General features: G+C 43.5%; 1 protein-coding gene across 1 annotated transcript in view; it reads right to left on the bottom strand.

The window, feature by feature from the left end:
• Kiaa0355 (KIAA0355 ortholog) overlaps window positions 1-16,154 on the bottom strand; it is an 89,674-nt gene that overhangs the window by 29,379 nt on the left and 44,141 nt on the right. Inside the window, exon 3 of the mRNA XM_013522293.1 lies at window positions 4,412-4,621. Within this exon, the coding sequence (XP_013377747.1) occupies window positions 4,412-4,621 (210 nt within the window). The remainder of the gene's footprint in view (window positions 1-4,411; window positions 4,622-16,154) is intronic.

Genomic DNA, 16,154 nt, shown 5'->3' with positions numbered 1-16,154 from the left:
CGAGACCAGCCTAGGCTACAAAGTGAGCTCAAGGCCAGCCTGAACTGCATAGCAAGACCCTTTCTCAAGAAAAAAAAATTAAAAAAAAAAAATACACACACACACACACACACACCCTGTGGAGTATTTCTGACTGCCAGTCACAACTACGACCTTCTTTAGCCGGAAATAGCCAGACTGGTCTTTGACCTTTGCTCCCTCATGGCAGTTAGGGGTACTTCTTCAGAGGGGGTAATATTATAGGCAGCTAAGTTATTACAGGTAGAAATATTATAGGCAGTCAGACAGGGCTGAGCCCTTGAGAGGTCAATGCCAAAGATAACTATGACTGGAAGTGAATTCCCTGAAGGCCAGGCTTCAAGAAAAGAGGAACTACTCACTCACTGAACAGCAGTGACTGATTTTCTAAGTAGGTATCAATCACCTTGGGGTGGAGGACCAAACCTCCTTAACCTATCCCTTCCCAGAAAATCCCTGTCTAACCCTTGTAGGCTTGCTATGTGAGACTTGTTTCCGAATTTGATCCCCACTTAAATCAACATTACCCTAGCGACTATACTTATTGTAACCTTATTGGTTCTCCACAGTCTTGTCCCACCTCATACCCACCTTGTGATTTGCCATTACTGTAGATCAGTATTACCTAAGTGACTGTACTTGTAATCTTACTGATTGATTGTAGTTCTGTCCCACCTTAAATGTGGCTTTGCTCAATAAACACCTATGAGAAGGGGGGTTGGTGGGGCAACCCACTTTCCAGTCCCTCTTCTGTGCCTCTTAGAAGCTTTCTTTCTCTCAATAAATTTTTCCTACTCTTTAAAAAAAAAAGATTCTCTTCCCTCAGCCTCCCTTGCTGGGTTACAGGTGTGTGCTACCATGCCCAGCTTCCATTTGACTATGTAAGTCTGCCAGCCAAATACTTTATTGTTTTTATTTTTTGTCTTTTTCAGACAGGGACTCACTATGCAGTTCAGGTAAGCCTTGAGCTCACTTTGTAGCCCAAGCTGCTCTTAAACTTGCAAAGATCCTCCTGCCTCAGCCTGTTGTGCTGGGATTACAGACATGCACTACCATGCCTGGTTTAGCCAAATATTTCAAATTGTAAAGTATTATGTTAGTTATTGCCAGATGCGTAGAGAATAAAACCTGATTCCAGGGGCCCCCGAGCTGACAGCCTCAGAAGCAGAAAAGGTAAACAAAACATTAAATTAAAAATGCAGAAAAAAGGGCCAGGCGTGGTGGTGCATGCCTATAGTCCCACCACTCCGGAGGCTGAGGCAGGAGCACTGTTGTAAGTTCCAAGACCAGCCTGTAGTACTACATAGAGTACTACATTTTCCCCTTGTAAATACTGTAAGCTGCTGACTGGAGTTAAAGGGCTCACTGAATTTGAAAATACAGAAAGTGGGCACCAGTGACTTTGACAAGAGTAGGCATATTCTTGTATAGGAATGGAAGCCAGATTTTGGCAAACTGAATAAAGCTATTCATATGAAGTTTTAAATTGTGCACCATAATACATTATACCATGAATGGATACATGCAGACAGTAAAAATATGAAAATATGCACAGGAGTCAGGCTCCAAGTTCAAGAGGTTTATCTCTACAGAGGAAAGGATGCAAACAGGTAGCAGAGAAGTACAAAAGGGATTCAGCTGTATCTGTAATAACACTTTTCTGTTAAACACAAAAGGCACGAAGCAGATGTGACACAAAGCTTAAGATTTATCTAGCAAAGCTAAAACACACTAATGTGTGTGTCATGTTCTATGTACTTGAACTACTTCATAATAATTTTGTTTTATAATGAATGGAAGGTGAGAAAAAAGATGGACAACTCCTCTGCTCTTGGTTGTGAAGAGCAGAGAAATGGGCACAGCAGGGTAGATTTTTTTTTTTTTTTTTTTTTTTGGTTTTTCTCCAATACGGGGAATCGAACTCATGACCTTGTGCTTGCGAGGCAGGCGCTTTGCCGCTGAGCTAAATCCCCAGCCCCTTGGGTAGATTTTTCTGTTGGTACCATGTTTGAGTGCTGGTAGGAAGAGAAAATAGAGGAGAGAAATCACAGGGTCCAAAGAAGCCGGGACCTCAGGGCTGGAGGCAGAATGGATCAGGGCAGGTCCAGCAGGAAGAAAGGGTACCTCCTCTGTTATTATGAAGGGGAAGTAAGAAAAGATGGCCATAGGTGGGGCCAGGGAGCTGAAGCATTTTGGCGATGGGGTAGGGCACTGGCCAGAAGCAAAGGTAGGGGACCAACTAGTGGGAGGAAGAAAAGTCAAGGTGAGATGGTCAAGGTACCACTAGGAGGCTTCATATGCTGTGGGCTCTCAGCATGAAGGATGCTAGCAGGTGGAACAGAGTAGACTGGCCAGGTATTACAGTTTCTCAATGGAAGCAACATAATCAGAAGGTTGGGGCTCAGCAGCCAGGAGGACAAAGAGGGGTAAAGCCCAATGAGGAAGGTCTGAGCTACCACCCGGCAATCTAAAAGGAAGCAAAAGGGGCCCACCCCAATGCAGTCTCTACCTAACATTGCAGGGGCCTTTTGATAAATAGCAAGAAAGCCCGAGGAAAGCCTTTACTATCTTTTTTTTTTTTTTTGCCTTTACCATCTTTACCATGAAAGAGAGATCAAAACAAACAAGCAAACAGGAAAACAAAAAACAACTGAAAGGAAACTCAAAAGAAATGATAACAGGACAAAGGAATAGCAAAGAGATTAGAGATAATATAGCTTTTGTTTTTTGGTCTTTTTGAGACAGGGTCTCACTATGCAGTTCAGGCTGGCCTTGAGCTCACTTTGTAGCCCAGGCTGATCTCGAACTCGCAATGATCCTCCTGCCTTAGCCTGCCAAGTGCTGGGATTATAGGCATGTGCCACCATGCCCAGCTAGAGATGATACAGTATTAAAATGTGAAAAATTGTGTCTTAAAAATTTGTTTAAAGGCAATTTCTTAAATTTCATAAAATGAAACGTACAGCTAATTTAATTATGGAATGATTCAAATTAGACATTGCATAAGAAGTCAATACACCATTCCTTAACTAGAAATCACCTTCTACTCTCACATAGAGCAGTAGGTCTTAGTTAAAATTTCTATTTGGAAGGTTCATTTTTTCCTTCTCATACTGGAAACACAATATTAAATGTCTATAAGAAATGTGTTTTCAACCAGGCATGGTGGTGCATGCCTGTAATCCCAGTGCTTGGGAGGCTGAGGGAGGAGGATCGTTGAGTTTGAGACCAGCCTGGGCTACAAAGTGAGCTCAAGGCCAGCCTGAACTGCATAGGGAGACCCTGTCTCAAAAAGATAAAAAAAAAAAAAAAAAAAAAAAAAGGAAATGTGGTTTCACTGATTACATGAGAAGTCTCCTTAAGACAGACTTTTTAAAAGAGCTGCTTTTGACTTGTTTGAATTTAAGTTTAAATTCTTCTGTTGTAGAAAGGGACTGCAGAATGCTGTAAGAGTGACTGGAAAAGGGGTCCCTTGCTAGGCTGGACTTCTCCATCCATGCAGCTCAGGGAGAGCCTGCTGCTCACCATGGGGACAGATGCCCTCATTAAGGAGGTCACCAAGACAAGATTCCCCACTAATTCATCTGTTGTGCTGGGAAACAGCCACTCTTTCAAAAGATTAAAGAGTTCTTAAAGTCAAATAAAGCAACACTGCAGAAGTATGCAAACCATATGCGAAGCAACTGACAAATAAAAATCTAGGCAAAGTTAGAGCAACTAAAAATCTTTTTTTTTGGTAGCAGCAATCAACCTCAGGACCTCATACTTGCCAGGCAGGCGCTGTGCCACTGAGCTAAATCCCCAGCCTCTCAACTAAGAATCTTAAAAAAAATACAATGCCAAGCACTTCTAAAGTCAGTGATTTGGCTATCAAAAAACATAAAATTCCCTATGTCCACTGAGCTTTAACTGTGGCCCGGCTGTGGCTTCGGGGCCTGTCATTCCATCCGTCTGCCAAACACCCCTGCTTGCCTACCTAGCTGCTTGGCTAAGCACTGGAGCTCTCCAGCCTGCTCCACCCTGTCTTTCCTGACTTAGGCGCCAGCCTTCTCCCTGCCCCTCTCTTCCCAGAAGCTTTCCTGCACCACCCCACTCGGGAACAGAGCCCTTCCTCTGGGCTCCTGTGCATCTCCACCACAGCCCCTTCACCCTGTGTTTGTAATCCTTCTCCCAGTAGGCTGTGAGGAGAGGCTGTCAGCTCAGTGCCTGGCATGGGTCTGGCATAATGGGCATTCACCAGGACAGTCACTGTTACATGAATGAACAGGCTAATGATAAAGAATTTAAAAGTTACACTTCTAAAGAAAATAGCTCTTTTGAGAACCAACAGGCAAAAGACCTCTGGAACTTCTCCCACTGTACCACAGGGCCCAATCTCCCCAAAGCCACTTACCTCAGCAGCTCCCCGCCAGGAACGCACAGCTTCCTCTAGTTCGGGCGTGTGGCCCATGCCAGCTAAGCTGCCACCACCACTGCTGTTCTTCTTCTCTGGTACAACCGCCTCAGCAAAGCAAGAGTGAGCCACCGGCTGGACTTTCTGTAATGCGTGAGTCAAAAACTGGAAATGGACTTGCACCACTGTCAAGAAGCACCGCCCCAATACCTGAAAAAAAAAAGAGCCAGGGGTTTTAGGTTGCAGGCTGCTGATGAATTAGCACAAGGAATTCTCAATTATCAACAACTGCAGAATTATAAAATCTTACGAAGTCAGAAAGTCCTCACACGTGAGAAAGATCTGCCTTTATTCTCATATTTGGATGTAGGCACCCAGATGACTAGAAGTCACAACATTTTAACCAAGTAGTAAACCTTCACATTCAAGTGGGCATTCCAACTTCACACCAAGCGTCCTCGCTCCTTCCTCCACTCCCCTCACCTGGACTCCGGCTTACCTACCCTGAATGTTTCTCAGCTCCTGCTGAACCAGAGCAACCCACAATCCCAATTATGTCCACCCAGTGTTCAAACGGAGAAGAAAAAGCCATGCGATTAAAAATCTGAGACAAGGTTAGTTTGGCTTACATCCCACTATAACTGGAATCCAAAGATACTGGTTACTCAGTGTTGGCACAGTTATTAATATAGTTGATGTTTTATTTACAACCTTATGAAAAACCTGACAGGCCAGTCTTCTAGGAGTCAACAAAACATATGAGGCAACCCCACTCATCAGTACACAGAAACCTACTAACCTGGCACACATTAGTGGTTGGTTAATAGTGCAAGTAGGAACTTTCTATTTTCTTCTCTAGTACTGGGGACTGAACTCAGGAGCACTTCATCACTAAGCTATATCCCTAGACCTTTTAAGACAGGGTCTTGCTAAATTGGCCAGGCTGACTTTGAACTTGTGAACCTCCTTCCTTAGCCCCATAGCTGGGATTACAGACATGTGCCCCTCTACAATGCTGGAAACTTGTTCAAGGGCAGCCTGGACTACATAGTGAGCTGAGGACCGGCCTGAACCATATAGCAAGACCCTGTCTCAAAAAAAACAAGAACAAAATGAAACAAAAAAATACACACAAAAATATTATGTGTTATAAACATTTTAAGACACAGAAGTTCATTTTTCAAACAACCTCTGGCAGCAGCTGTTCTCTGTGTTCTTTCTTGTCTTAACCACAGCTACAGTGTATTCTCTGTGATTTCCTATTTCTCTTTCTTTATGGGGTAATATTATACTTGCTATTTGCAAAGCAACTCTGAGCAGAAATCGTCCAGATTACTGACATTTTTTCCTAATCTCTTACAGTGCCTTTGCCCACACCAAATTTGACAATACCAATAAAAACCTTTTGTAACTCTTTTATCGTGTTCCATCATATTTGGATTTTTTGTGTGTGAAAGGTATTTTATTTATTTTCACTGGCTTACATAGATTACTCATAAAAAGGTTACTTTATTAAGTTAGCAATTCATCCAACTAGTAGGAGCAAACCTACAAGGCCTGTGGCTGCAAGCCCCCAGTGGTAAATGTTCAGAACTGTTTTCATCCCTCACCCTGCCTCCGCATCTGCCTATGGTTGAGGGTTTAACCTAAGGAGTGCTGAGCTACATCAATCTTATTTTGAAACAGGATCTCACTAAGTTTCCCAGGGTGGCCTGGAACTTGTGATCCTCCTATCTCAGCCTCCTGAGTAGCTAGGATTACAGGTACACACAGACGGGCCCTTTGTTCACTTGACCACTGCTCACCTGCTGTGCATCCTGGTTCCCAACAACTTGTCAATGGCCCTGTACAATTCAGCTCCTAACAGGCTGTCCCTGCTCTAAACAACTGGCTATGGTTCAGGGCTGGCAGCACTGAGACCAGGCACAGGACAGAAACTGAATCTTAAGTGGCACAGGCTGAGGGGGTCCTGAAGCTCTAGGCAGTGCAGACTAGGGAGGAGGAGTAGAGCTGGCTCCACAGGGATGGACATGCTTTCTTCTTCACCCTCCTCCTTGAATCTCGGCAAGTGATGACAAAAAGGGAGGAGGAAAAAGACAAGATGATATATACATTCTCACAGACTCTGACCAGTAACAGTGACTCATTTATTCTTTGTCTTTCTTCTTTTTTTTTGGCCTCGAACTTGCAATCTTCCTGCCTCAGCCTCCTGAGTGCTGGGATTCTGGGTGTGCCCCACCATAACCAGTGAGTCATTCATTCTTACAATGAATATATTTCTATGTGAATGTCTAGTACGTACAAAGTACAAAGAGCCTGAGGATACAAGACAGAGAATGAGCAAGTCCCTAAACTCATGGGGGTTACCACTCTAGAAATAGGTATAAGAGGTCAGGTGCTGTTGGAGAATGGTAGGGCAGGTAGGTAAGCAAAAGGCTGTCTGATGATATGACCAAGGGAAAAGAGCTACACTCCCTTTCCTAAAAGTAAAAATGCTGAGCAACAGCTCTGAAGGCCTGAGGCAGGGCCCAGAATAGGACACTCTTTTAGTAAGGCTGCCCTGGGTCACACACCCACCTCTGAGGAAGGATGGGGTTGGGGCAGGTCCTCTTCACTGCACAGTGGTAGAGTGGTGGGAAGGGGAGAATGCTGCCGAAGGAGGAAGCGGGAGGAGAGATGCCAGGCAGCTCGAATAGGTGTTTTTAGTGTGTTGTCTCTGTTACTTACTACACATTTGGCCTTAGATGGGTCATTTAGTCTAAGTTTCTTCTCCGCAAATAAGAAATGATAATAAGAGCTTAGCTACCAAGCTCCTCCCTCTTCCTACCCACAACGTGTAAGGCATCAACTTAGATTATAATTATGACAAATTATATGTTGTAAATAATTCATTAAAAGCCATCAAACCCGTAGTTATCCTGAGCCTTAGAAACAGCTGTTTCCGTGACTATCTGCTCTAAAATTTTACCTAGAATGATAGGTATATGAACATCACTCTCCTAAAAGGACAGAGCTCTGCCTCCAGTTTATCTCTGCCCACTCCCTCCCCCGCGCCCCCCCCCTACCGGGAATAGAACTCACGACCTCACACTTGCCAGGCAAGCGCTGTGCTGCTGAGCTAAATCCCCAGCCCCTGCCCACTCCCTCTCTTTCATACTCCTTAGCCTGGCTCTTCTCTTATGACAGACCTCTCCCTTCTTGAACCTGGGATGGGTCCTCGGGGATCTTCTTAACACAAATTTGGAAAGAGTGTGATAAGCCCAGGGTCACAGACAGCTATTTTTCCCCTCATATGGAGAAAGTTTCCTGGACCATAACATTCCACAGGGTTATAGAACAGATGTGGTAGACTGGGGAACAGACGAGTGGAATGACCAAGGACAGACATTTAAATTTAAAGTAACAGTGAAATGCCAGGCATTGTTGCACACATCTGTAATTCGAGCACTTGGGAGGCTGAGGCAAGAGAATCTGCGAGTTTGGGGCCAGCCTGGGCTACCTAGTGAATTGAAGACCAGTCTGAACAACACAGTGAGACCCTATCTTTAGAGAAAGAAAGAAAGAAAGAAAGAAAGAAAGAAAGAAAGAAAGAAAGAAAGAAAGAAAGAAAGAAAGAAAAAGAAAGTGAAACTGTCAATAGCTACCACTTATTGAGTATTTAAGCCACACCAAACACTTCATACAGGGGAAATGACCCTTGAGGTGTGAGCATTTCATCCATTTTATAGATGAGAACACTGGGGCTTAAAGAGATAAAGCAAGTTAGGCACAGGGGCATACACCTGTAATCTCAACTACCTCAGAGGCTGAGGCTGAAGGATCACAAGTCCATGGCTAGCTCGGGCAATTCAATAAGACTGTCCCAAAATAAAAAAATAAAATGGACTGGGGATGTAAAGCTCAGTGGCAGAGCATTCATGGGTTTGATTCCCAGTACCACCAAAAAAAAGAGACAGGAAGGAGGCGGGGAAGGCAAAGAGAGAGAGGAAAAAAAGGAGGAAGAAAAAGAGGGAGGGAGGAGGAGAAGGAGATAAACTTGCTTAATGTCAAGCAGGTAATAAGTGAGGATCTGAGGATAACAGGTCTGTGTGACTCCAAAAAGTGATGTCTAACCACTAGCCTGCCTTGCCTTCCTAGGACAAAATCCAGGGGTAGAGATACAACAGGGGATGGGTACTAAAAAGCTCTGAATTACAGGCAACCATCAGGGAACTACTGAACTAGAACCCTATTTTCCAGGAATCCCTGGTGGTAAAGAACACATCTTGACCTTCCCAGTCCATTGTACAGGCACCACATCTGCTGTCACGGATATTGTGCCATGGATATAACTAGGGACCTTTTCTGCTTGGTGACTTATATTTTATTTAGACTATAAAACAGATTTTAATTTATGGTGACCCTATTATTTTATTTTATTTTATTTTATTTTATTTTATTTTATTTTATTTTATTTTATTTTATGTCTTTTTGAGACAGGGTCTCACTATGGAGTTCAGGCTGACCTTGAGCTTACTTTGTAGCCCAGGCTGGCCTTGAACTCGCAATGATCCTCCTGCTTCAGCCTCCTGAGTGCTGGGGTTACAGGCGTGCACCACCATATCCGGCAAGGTCACCCTATTTTAAGCACCAAAAGACCACTCTATATGAGCATAGTTGTTAAAGATCAACCTACATGTTAAATCTACCTTCATAGAATATTTCAAAATTTAGTTTCACTTATTCCTCTTCTAGGCTTAGGGCCTGATTCAGCCCTAATACCTGTATATGACTAAAATTATGTATGCCCAAGTTTACCCCATTCCTCAAAACATTTTATGATTTTTTATATTAACACAAATAATTTCTCACTAAAGTTCATCGTATTGCCTAACTTCACTTAACAGTTCATCTTTCTTATGGCCATACCAAATGAGAAAGTAAATTCACAACATATACATTTATTTCTGTTCAGTTAAAAAGTAAAAAAAAAGTAGAGTGAAAAGAAGTAGATCTCAACTGGCTGTCTTTACTAGAAATTCCAAAACCATTCAATCATTTCTTTCTCTTCAGTACTTACACCTTACGTATTACATCTGGTTCCAAATGTCTTCAACCTTTTTCTTAATGAGGCCTCTTTTGTCCTTATAATTCCAGAGTCATTACATAATGATTTAACCAACAGACCACAAAGTGATACCAAGACTTAAATGTGTCTCCAGAGAGAAAGAATGCAGTAGACCATACTTATACTACAGAAAATTCATATGCAGATTATACTACAGTATAAAAATGTAAAAGCAAGTTTACTGAAACTAATATATAAAAATCTAACAAAAGAGGCCTGGGGGTGTAGCGCTGTGGTACAGTACTTGCCTAGCATGCAGGATGCCCGGAGTTCAATCCCCAGGACCACAGACTACTAACAAAAGAACCACGAAAACCTCTTTGCAGTCACTGTTAGAGCACTGGGGGGGCTGCCAAACTATGTACACAGGAGAAGTGGGGAAGTAAATACAGCTAGCATACCCTCAAAGGGGGGACAACCATACCAAATGCTAACAACTCAGACAAAATTATATTTTGCCCCGGGACACGGTGCTTTACTGCTGATGAAAATAACAGCAGAGACAGTTTTGGATCTGATTTCATGGCTAAGCACTGTGCCGCATAGAGGCTTTTATATCCAAAGTACATATTCACTAGAAATAAATTCACTAGATAAATGGATATACTCACCAATTCTGTTTCCTATACAGCCCATATTTGTACCTATATGTGCTTTACTACAGACTAGATGATACTGCACGTTTATAGCTCACTTTCCATGATAAATTACATCAAAAATTTAACACCAGTTTGGGGACATGGCTCAGTGGTACAGTGCTGGCTCAAATACACAGGGGTCTGGGTTCCATTCCCAGCACCACAAAAGAAAAAAAAAATTACCATATAATATGTGCTGAACAGGACGCCTTATAGTTCAGTTATACTGTAATATATCCTTTCTTTCCCCAACTACTGGTGTGGAACCCAGGGCCCTGATGAATGCTAGGCAAGAGCTCCCCACTGAAGTAGATCTCTATTCAAACTATCTGTCTTGTTTTTGAGTCAGGGTCTTGCTATGTTGAAATTGTGATCCTCCTGCCTCAGCCTCAGGATTGCTGGGATTACAGATGAGCACTACCACACCCAGTTTGCTCAGATTCTCGAGAAGTTGGGATTATAGGCATTTGCCATTGTGTCTCACTGAGTTGTGAGTGTATATATTTTTGTCAAGATCTGTCACTTCCATCAAGAATACTTTGAAGCTGAGCATGGTGGCACATGCCTGTAGTCCCAGATCCTCAGGTGGCTGAGGCAGCAGGATTACTAGAGCCTACCACTGTTAAGACAAGCCTGGACAACATAGGGAGACCCTTTTTCAAAAATCAAACAAAGAATACTTCATAGCAATGCTTTATAAACTACCTCATTCAGACAGGGACCACAGTTCTCATCTGTCAAAGTCAACTCTGGCCAGTCTCATCCACATGGTGTTCTAACTGGTGATAACTAGGACAAGTCCTGGGAAGAGGCACGATGGAGCCCCCACGACCTACTGGCAGCATCTAAGAGAGTGGGCCTGTCCTTCACCTTGAAACACAACCTTTGCTGGTGTCCAGCATACAGTACTTGCTTCACTTTCTTTCTGGTTCTCTATCTGTTCCTGTTGCAGACTCCTTGGCTGCTTCCTCGTCATCTGCTCTCTAAATGTTGAAGCTGTTCTCTAGCTATACTCACTTGATGACCTCATCTAATTTTCTAGCTTTAAATACCATCTACTAACTGATAGCAAGAGCTCTACTACTGAAGTAGAGCTTGGACCTTAGCTTTCAACTCTGAATTTGTGGGTCCACAGGCTAGGAAGGTAGCTCAGTGGTAGAGTGCTTGGCTAGCGTGCAAGAGGGCCTGTGTTCCATCTCTAACACTGTAAAAACAAACATGCAAAAAAAAAAAAAAAAAAGGAAAGAAACGGGGCATGGTGGTGCACATCTGTAATTCCAGCACTCAAGAGGCTAAAGCAGAAGGATTGTAAATTTGAGGCCAGTCAGGCTACACAGTGAGACTGTTAGCAAGAAAGAGAAAAAGACAGACAGACAGAAACAGAGACAGAGACAGGTGCAATAGCGCATGCCTATAATCCTGGCACTCTGGGAAGCTGAGAGAGGAAGATCTCACATTCAAGCCAAACCTGAGCAACTTAATGAGACTGTCTCAAAATAAAAAATAAAGGAAGGGCTGAGGATGCAGCTCAGTGTGAAAGTCCTGGGTTCAAACTCCAGTACCAAGCAGAGCAGAAAATAAATATGTACATTCAACTAATTGAAATCACCCCTTGAGTAGCTAACAGATATCCCAGACATGTTTCCAGCCTGCTCTTCCCCCACCATTCCTCACTCCAGCAGATAGCACCACCATGCTGGTGTGCGTGCACGCACGTTTGCATGTGTCCCAGTACTAGAAGCAGAAACCCTGGAACCAGCTTTGACCCCCATCCCAACACCACAGCACTACAATAAAAGTAGTACTTCAAAAGAAATACTCATCAGCCTCCAAAAGGAAGGACATTCTTCTATTACAATATAGACGAGCCTTTAAGGCATTATGCTCAGTGAAATAAGCCAGTCACAAAATGGACAAATATTCTATGATTCTACTTATAGAGGGTTCCTAGGGTGGTCAAGTTCATAACTACAGAGGTAGGATGGTGGTTGCCAAGGCTGGGGAGAAAAGAGAACCAATAGTCATTATTTAAAAGGCACAGAGTTTTAGTTTGGAAAGATGGAAAAAGAAGTCCTAGAGATGGACGGTGATCAATGGTTGAATAGCAATTGTGAATTTTTTTTTTCTCCCAGTACTAGGGAGTGAGCCCAGGCTGCGCTGTAGCCTTTTTATTTTGAGGTAAGGTCTTGTCAAGTTGCCCTGGCAGGCTCTGAATTTGTGATTCTCTTGCCTCAGCCTCCTGAGTAGATGGGATTGACAGGTGTACATCACCATACCTCATGTGAACATTCTTAACATTACTGAACCGCACACGTATAGTTAAAACAGGAAATTTTATGTTATGCACATGAATAGCACCACAATAAAAAATGCATAACTATTTCACGTTGTCTCCTCTTGTTGCAGCCATTCCATTCCAAGTTACTACCATCTTTTGGTTGGTTACTGTAATGGCCTCTTAACTGTTTTTCTTGCTCCCATTCCATCAGGGTTAGGCTTATCTACATATAATATATAAAGCCCAAAACAAATACAGGGCTGATTTTTCCCTAAGGTAAAACAAATCCAGAGATAAAGCCCAGAGCTGGAACGAAAATTATAGGACATCATGAGAAGCTCAATTCCCATCTTTCTACTCTGTGTTCTCAGGTAAGGTTTCTATTCTTAAATTACTTCACAGTTCTAAGTGGCTAAGTGATCCTCAGACATTCTGCCTGCTTTCTGGATAGTACAAAATTGGGGAAAGAGGACCTTCTAGCAGTCTCATCCTCCAGTCCTTTAAGTTACATTTTCATGGACCACATCTTAAAATCAAATGGCCACTGCTAGCTGTACAGGAGATAGACAAGTATCAACCTTATCCCTGAAAGTACATCAGTACAGTGTGTCTAAAAACCAAAACCGCATAAAGAAGGGGAAACTGGGAACGGGGAGGTATCAGCATCTCTTTACTCCCGCGGAGTTGCTAGGCTCTCTGCCCTGGCCCTGCTCCAGCTTGTTCCAGGTTGGGCGGGAGGTCCTGCCATGAAGGTCGGTAAGACCCCAGTGAATCCAGTCAGAGGAGCAGCAGCTGAAGAGCTGCACAAAACAACAGCCAGGCTTGAGGCTAATTTTCATCTGCATCACACCTGGTGCCACTGTCTATTCTACCTGGCCTGGAGCAGTTTTGATTGTCCTCACTCATCTTTGCACACTGGCAGCCAGCTCATCCATATATTACTGAGGGAGGTACAGCCAGATAAAGAGCAAAGCAGGCCAAGTGGCTGGCCGGAGCCTCCCCAGGAGAGGGTATGTAGTGAGCAAGGGCTGAAAGGGCTTCCTTCACATTTGGCTATTTCTGCTTTCCTTGTTTGGGACATTTTACCATTAGCTTGGGGAGCAGAAAGCCCTGTCCAAGGAGGAATGAGTTCTGCCACCGGCAAGCAGCGCACAGACAGTGCTGACCTGAGGCAGTTGAGAGGTACTGGACAGTTGAGAGCTACCTCTTGTGGTGTACTAGACATTTAAGCGCCGTGTGTGCTGGTACCAGAAGTAACTTTCTGGGGGTGGTTGCTGGGGACTGAAGCCAGGGCCTTGGGCATGTTAGGCAGGTGCTCTGCTACTGAGCTACATTCTAAGTCCCTGCCACAATTTTAGGCAAATGTTGTTTTATGGGTGATCAGATTTGTTAAAGAGGGTGGGAGCTGGGGAAGAGGCCATTATTTACTCCTACAGAATCTCACAGCTGACCAGCAACCATAACCACTAATTCAAGACGTAGCTCAGTAGCAGAGTGCTTGCCAAGCAGGGGTGAAGCATACTCATGCATTCCTAACACTTTGGGGAGGCTGAGGTAGGAACACTGCAAGTTTGAGTCCAGCCAGGACAACTTAAAAGTGACTTAATGAGGCCCTGTCTCAAAATTAAAAAGGCCTGGGATATAGTTCAGTGTGAAAGCCCTGAGTTCAACCCCTAGTAACGCACGCACATGCACACACGTAAAGGCTAGTTCTACCTAAAATTATAGTCTATGAACTCTTCTTTTTCATTTGCTCACCAAGTCTGATTTTTCTCCTTCCATTCATTCAAGCCTTTTTAGCACCTCTGCAATTTAAATTAATAATTTTTAATTAATAATTTTTAATTAGTATTTTTTTTTCTGCACTGGAGATTACACCTAGGAATCCTCAGGTATATCCCCAGGCTTTTAAAGTTTCATTCTGAGAATGGGTCTTGATAAAATGCCCAGGCTGGCCTTGAACTTGCAACCTTCCTGCCTTAGTCTTCTGAGTAGCTGGGATTACAGATATGTGCCACTACATCTGGCTAACTGCAATTTTAAATTATATTCTCCTAAAAGAAAGCAACAGTGCCACTCCCTTACTAGTCACCAAAAGCAGGAACACATTATTCTTTCCTTGAGTTTCACCTGCTGGGGCCCTGCCTTTAGAAGGTCTTTACTCCTTTTTCACCACCCTTGATTGTTTTTTTTTTGAGACAGGGTCTCGCTACATAGCCCAGGCTGGCCTCAAACTTGCAGTGATCCTCCTGCCTCCGCCTCCCAAGTGCTGGGATTATAGATGTGTGCCATCATGTTGGGCTCTTTAATCTAGAACAGGACCTTATATGTAATTATTTTTCATGCAACTAACTTGAAAAAAAGTCAGGTCAACTAACAGAATGTGCCACAACCTAAAATTTGTTGGGTTATTTTCTGTGGTATTGTATAACTTATTCCACTATACCTCATGTTTTCTATGGGTTGGGAAGTCATTCTAGAAGCCTGATTAGATTATTTCAGTCCCTCCTCCTTTTTAGAGGAAGAAGTACAAAAATATATTACTACTATGCCGTGTGGTTCTTACTGTATCACATCAGGACACACAGTCATCTGTTTTCTGTTTTGGTGACCCTCAGACCAATCAACGAGCCTTGTGTGGGGAAGGCAAAAGGATTCCCCAGCAACTTTTCATCAGATGGTTTTATCCTCCACTGTTGGCTACTGTTCAGTCACTGAATTCATCACAGTGGTAAAATTACTCTAGTTGTACTAACCTTTAGAGTTAGCTGCACATGCATATCCTGGCAAATCCAGGTCAAAGGGCCAAGGCTGTCCACAGATCGTATTTTTCATTTCAGTGGCAGACGCTCTCTGGTGTGGCAGCTTTTACCCACAGAGAAGGGGCTAGGCAGGCACTGAATCTCATTTGTGGCTCACAATGCAAATTTGTTCACAACCCAAATGCCAAATGCTTAATTAATTATAACATCTCCGAAGGGCTAATACAAAGACAATTTAGATGACAGCATATTCATGCCAGCAAAAAATTAGTGTTAGGACTAGCTGAGGGTGTACAGTGTCAGGGTGTTGTTCAGTGTCAGAGTAGTGATTGGACTGAGAATTTGAGACTCACACAGTTTCCATTGAAACTGTCGATGAGATCATATTTTTAATTTTAGACAAAATTTACATTCATTTTCAAAGTATGTATTTTCTATAAATCTAGAGAAGGAAAAATCTTATCTAATGGGTCAACTGGCGTATCCAATGGTTGGTTGTTATGAAAAGTGCTATGGTTTGAATAAGCCCCACTCACCCAAGGTCTGTAAGTTAAAGGCTTAGTTCCCAGCCCATAGCACAACTGGGAGGTGGAGGGCACCTGAGGAAGTACAGCCTCGTGGAAGTTACGTCACTGGAGGAGTACTCTTGGAAGGGATGCTGGGACCCTAGGCCTTCTTCGTCCCTCTTTCCTTCCTGGCTGCCATGAGGTGGGATGCCTCAGGGCTACTCTGGCAGATTTTGCTGGTAGTCAGGGTCCCAAAGAGGTGAATGAGAACCTCTGCCACCCTGCTGCCCAGGGGGCTTCACCTCGGGTGCAGGATCAGTGGCTGTGGGGACAGTACCACCCCTGGATTGTCAGGCTTTACTGGGATAGTGAAGTCTATGCCCTGCCCAACTTGGCATTCTAGGATCAAATATGTGGCCACTGGTCACTGAATGTCCTTAGTCTCAGGGATC

The sequence above is a fragment of the Chinchilla lanigera genome, unplaced genomic scaffold (genome assembly GCF_000276665.1).
Source record: "Chinchilla lanigera isolate Chin_1 unplaced genomic scaffold, ChiLan1.0 scaffold00067, whole genome shotgun sequence".
In the NCBI taxonomy this organism is placed as follows: Eukaryota; Metazoa; Chordata; class Mammalia; order Rodentia; family Chinchillidae; genus Chinchilla; species Chinchilla lanigera.
This window is presented reverse-complemented; position numbering and strand designations above follow the sequence as displayed.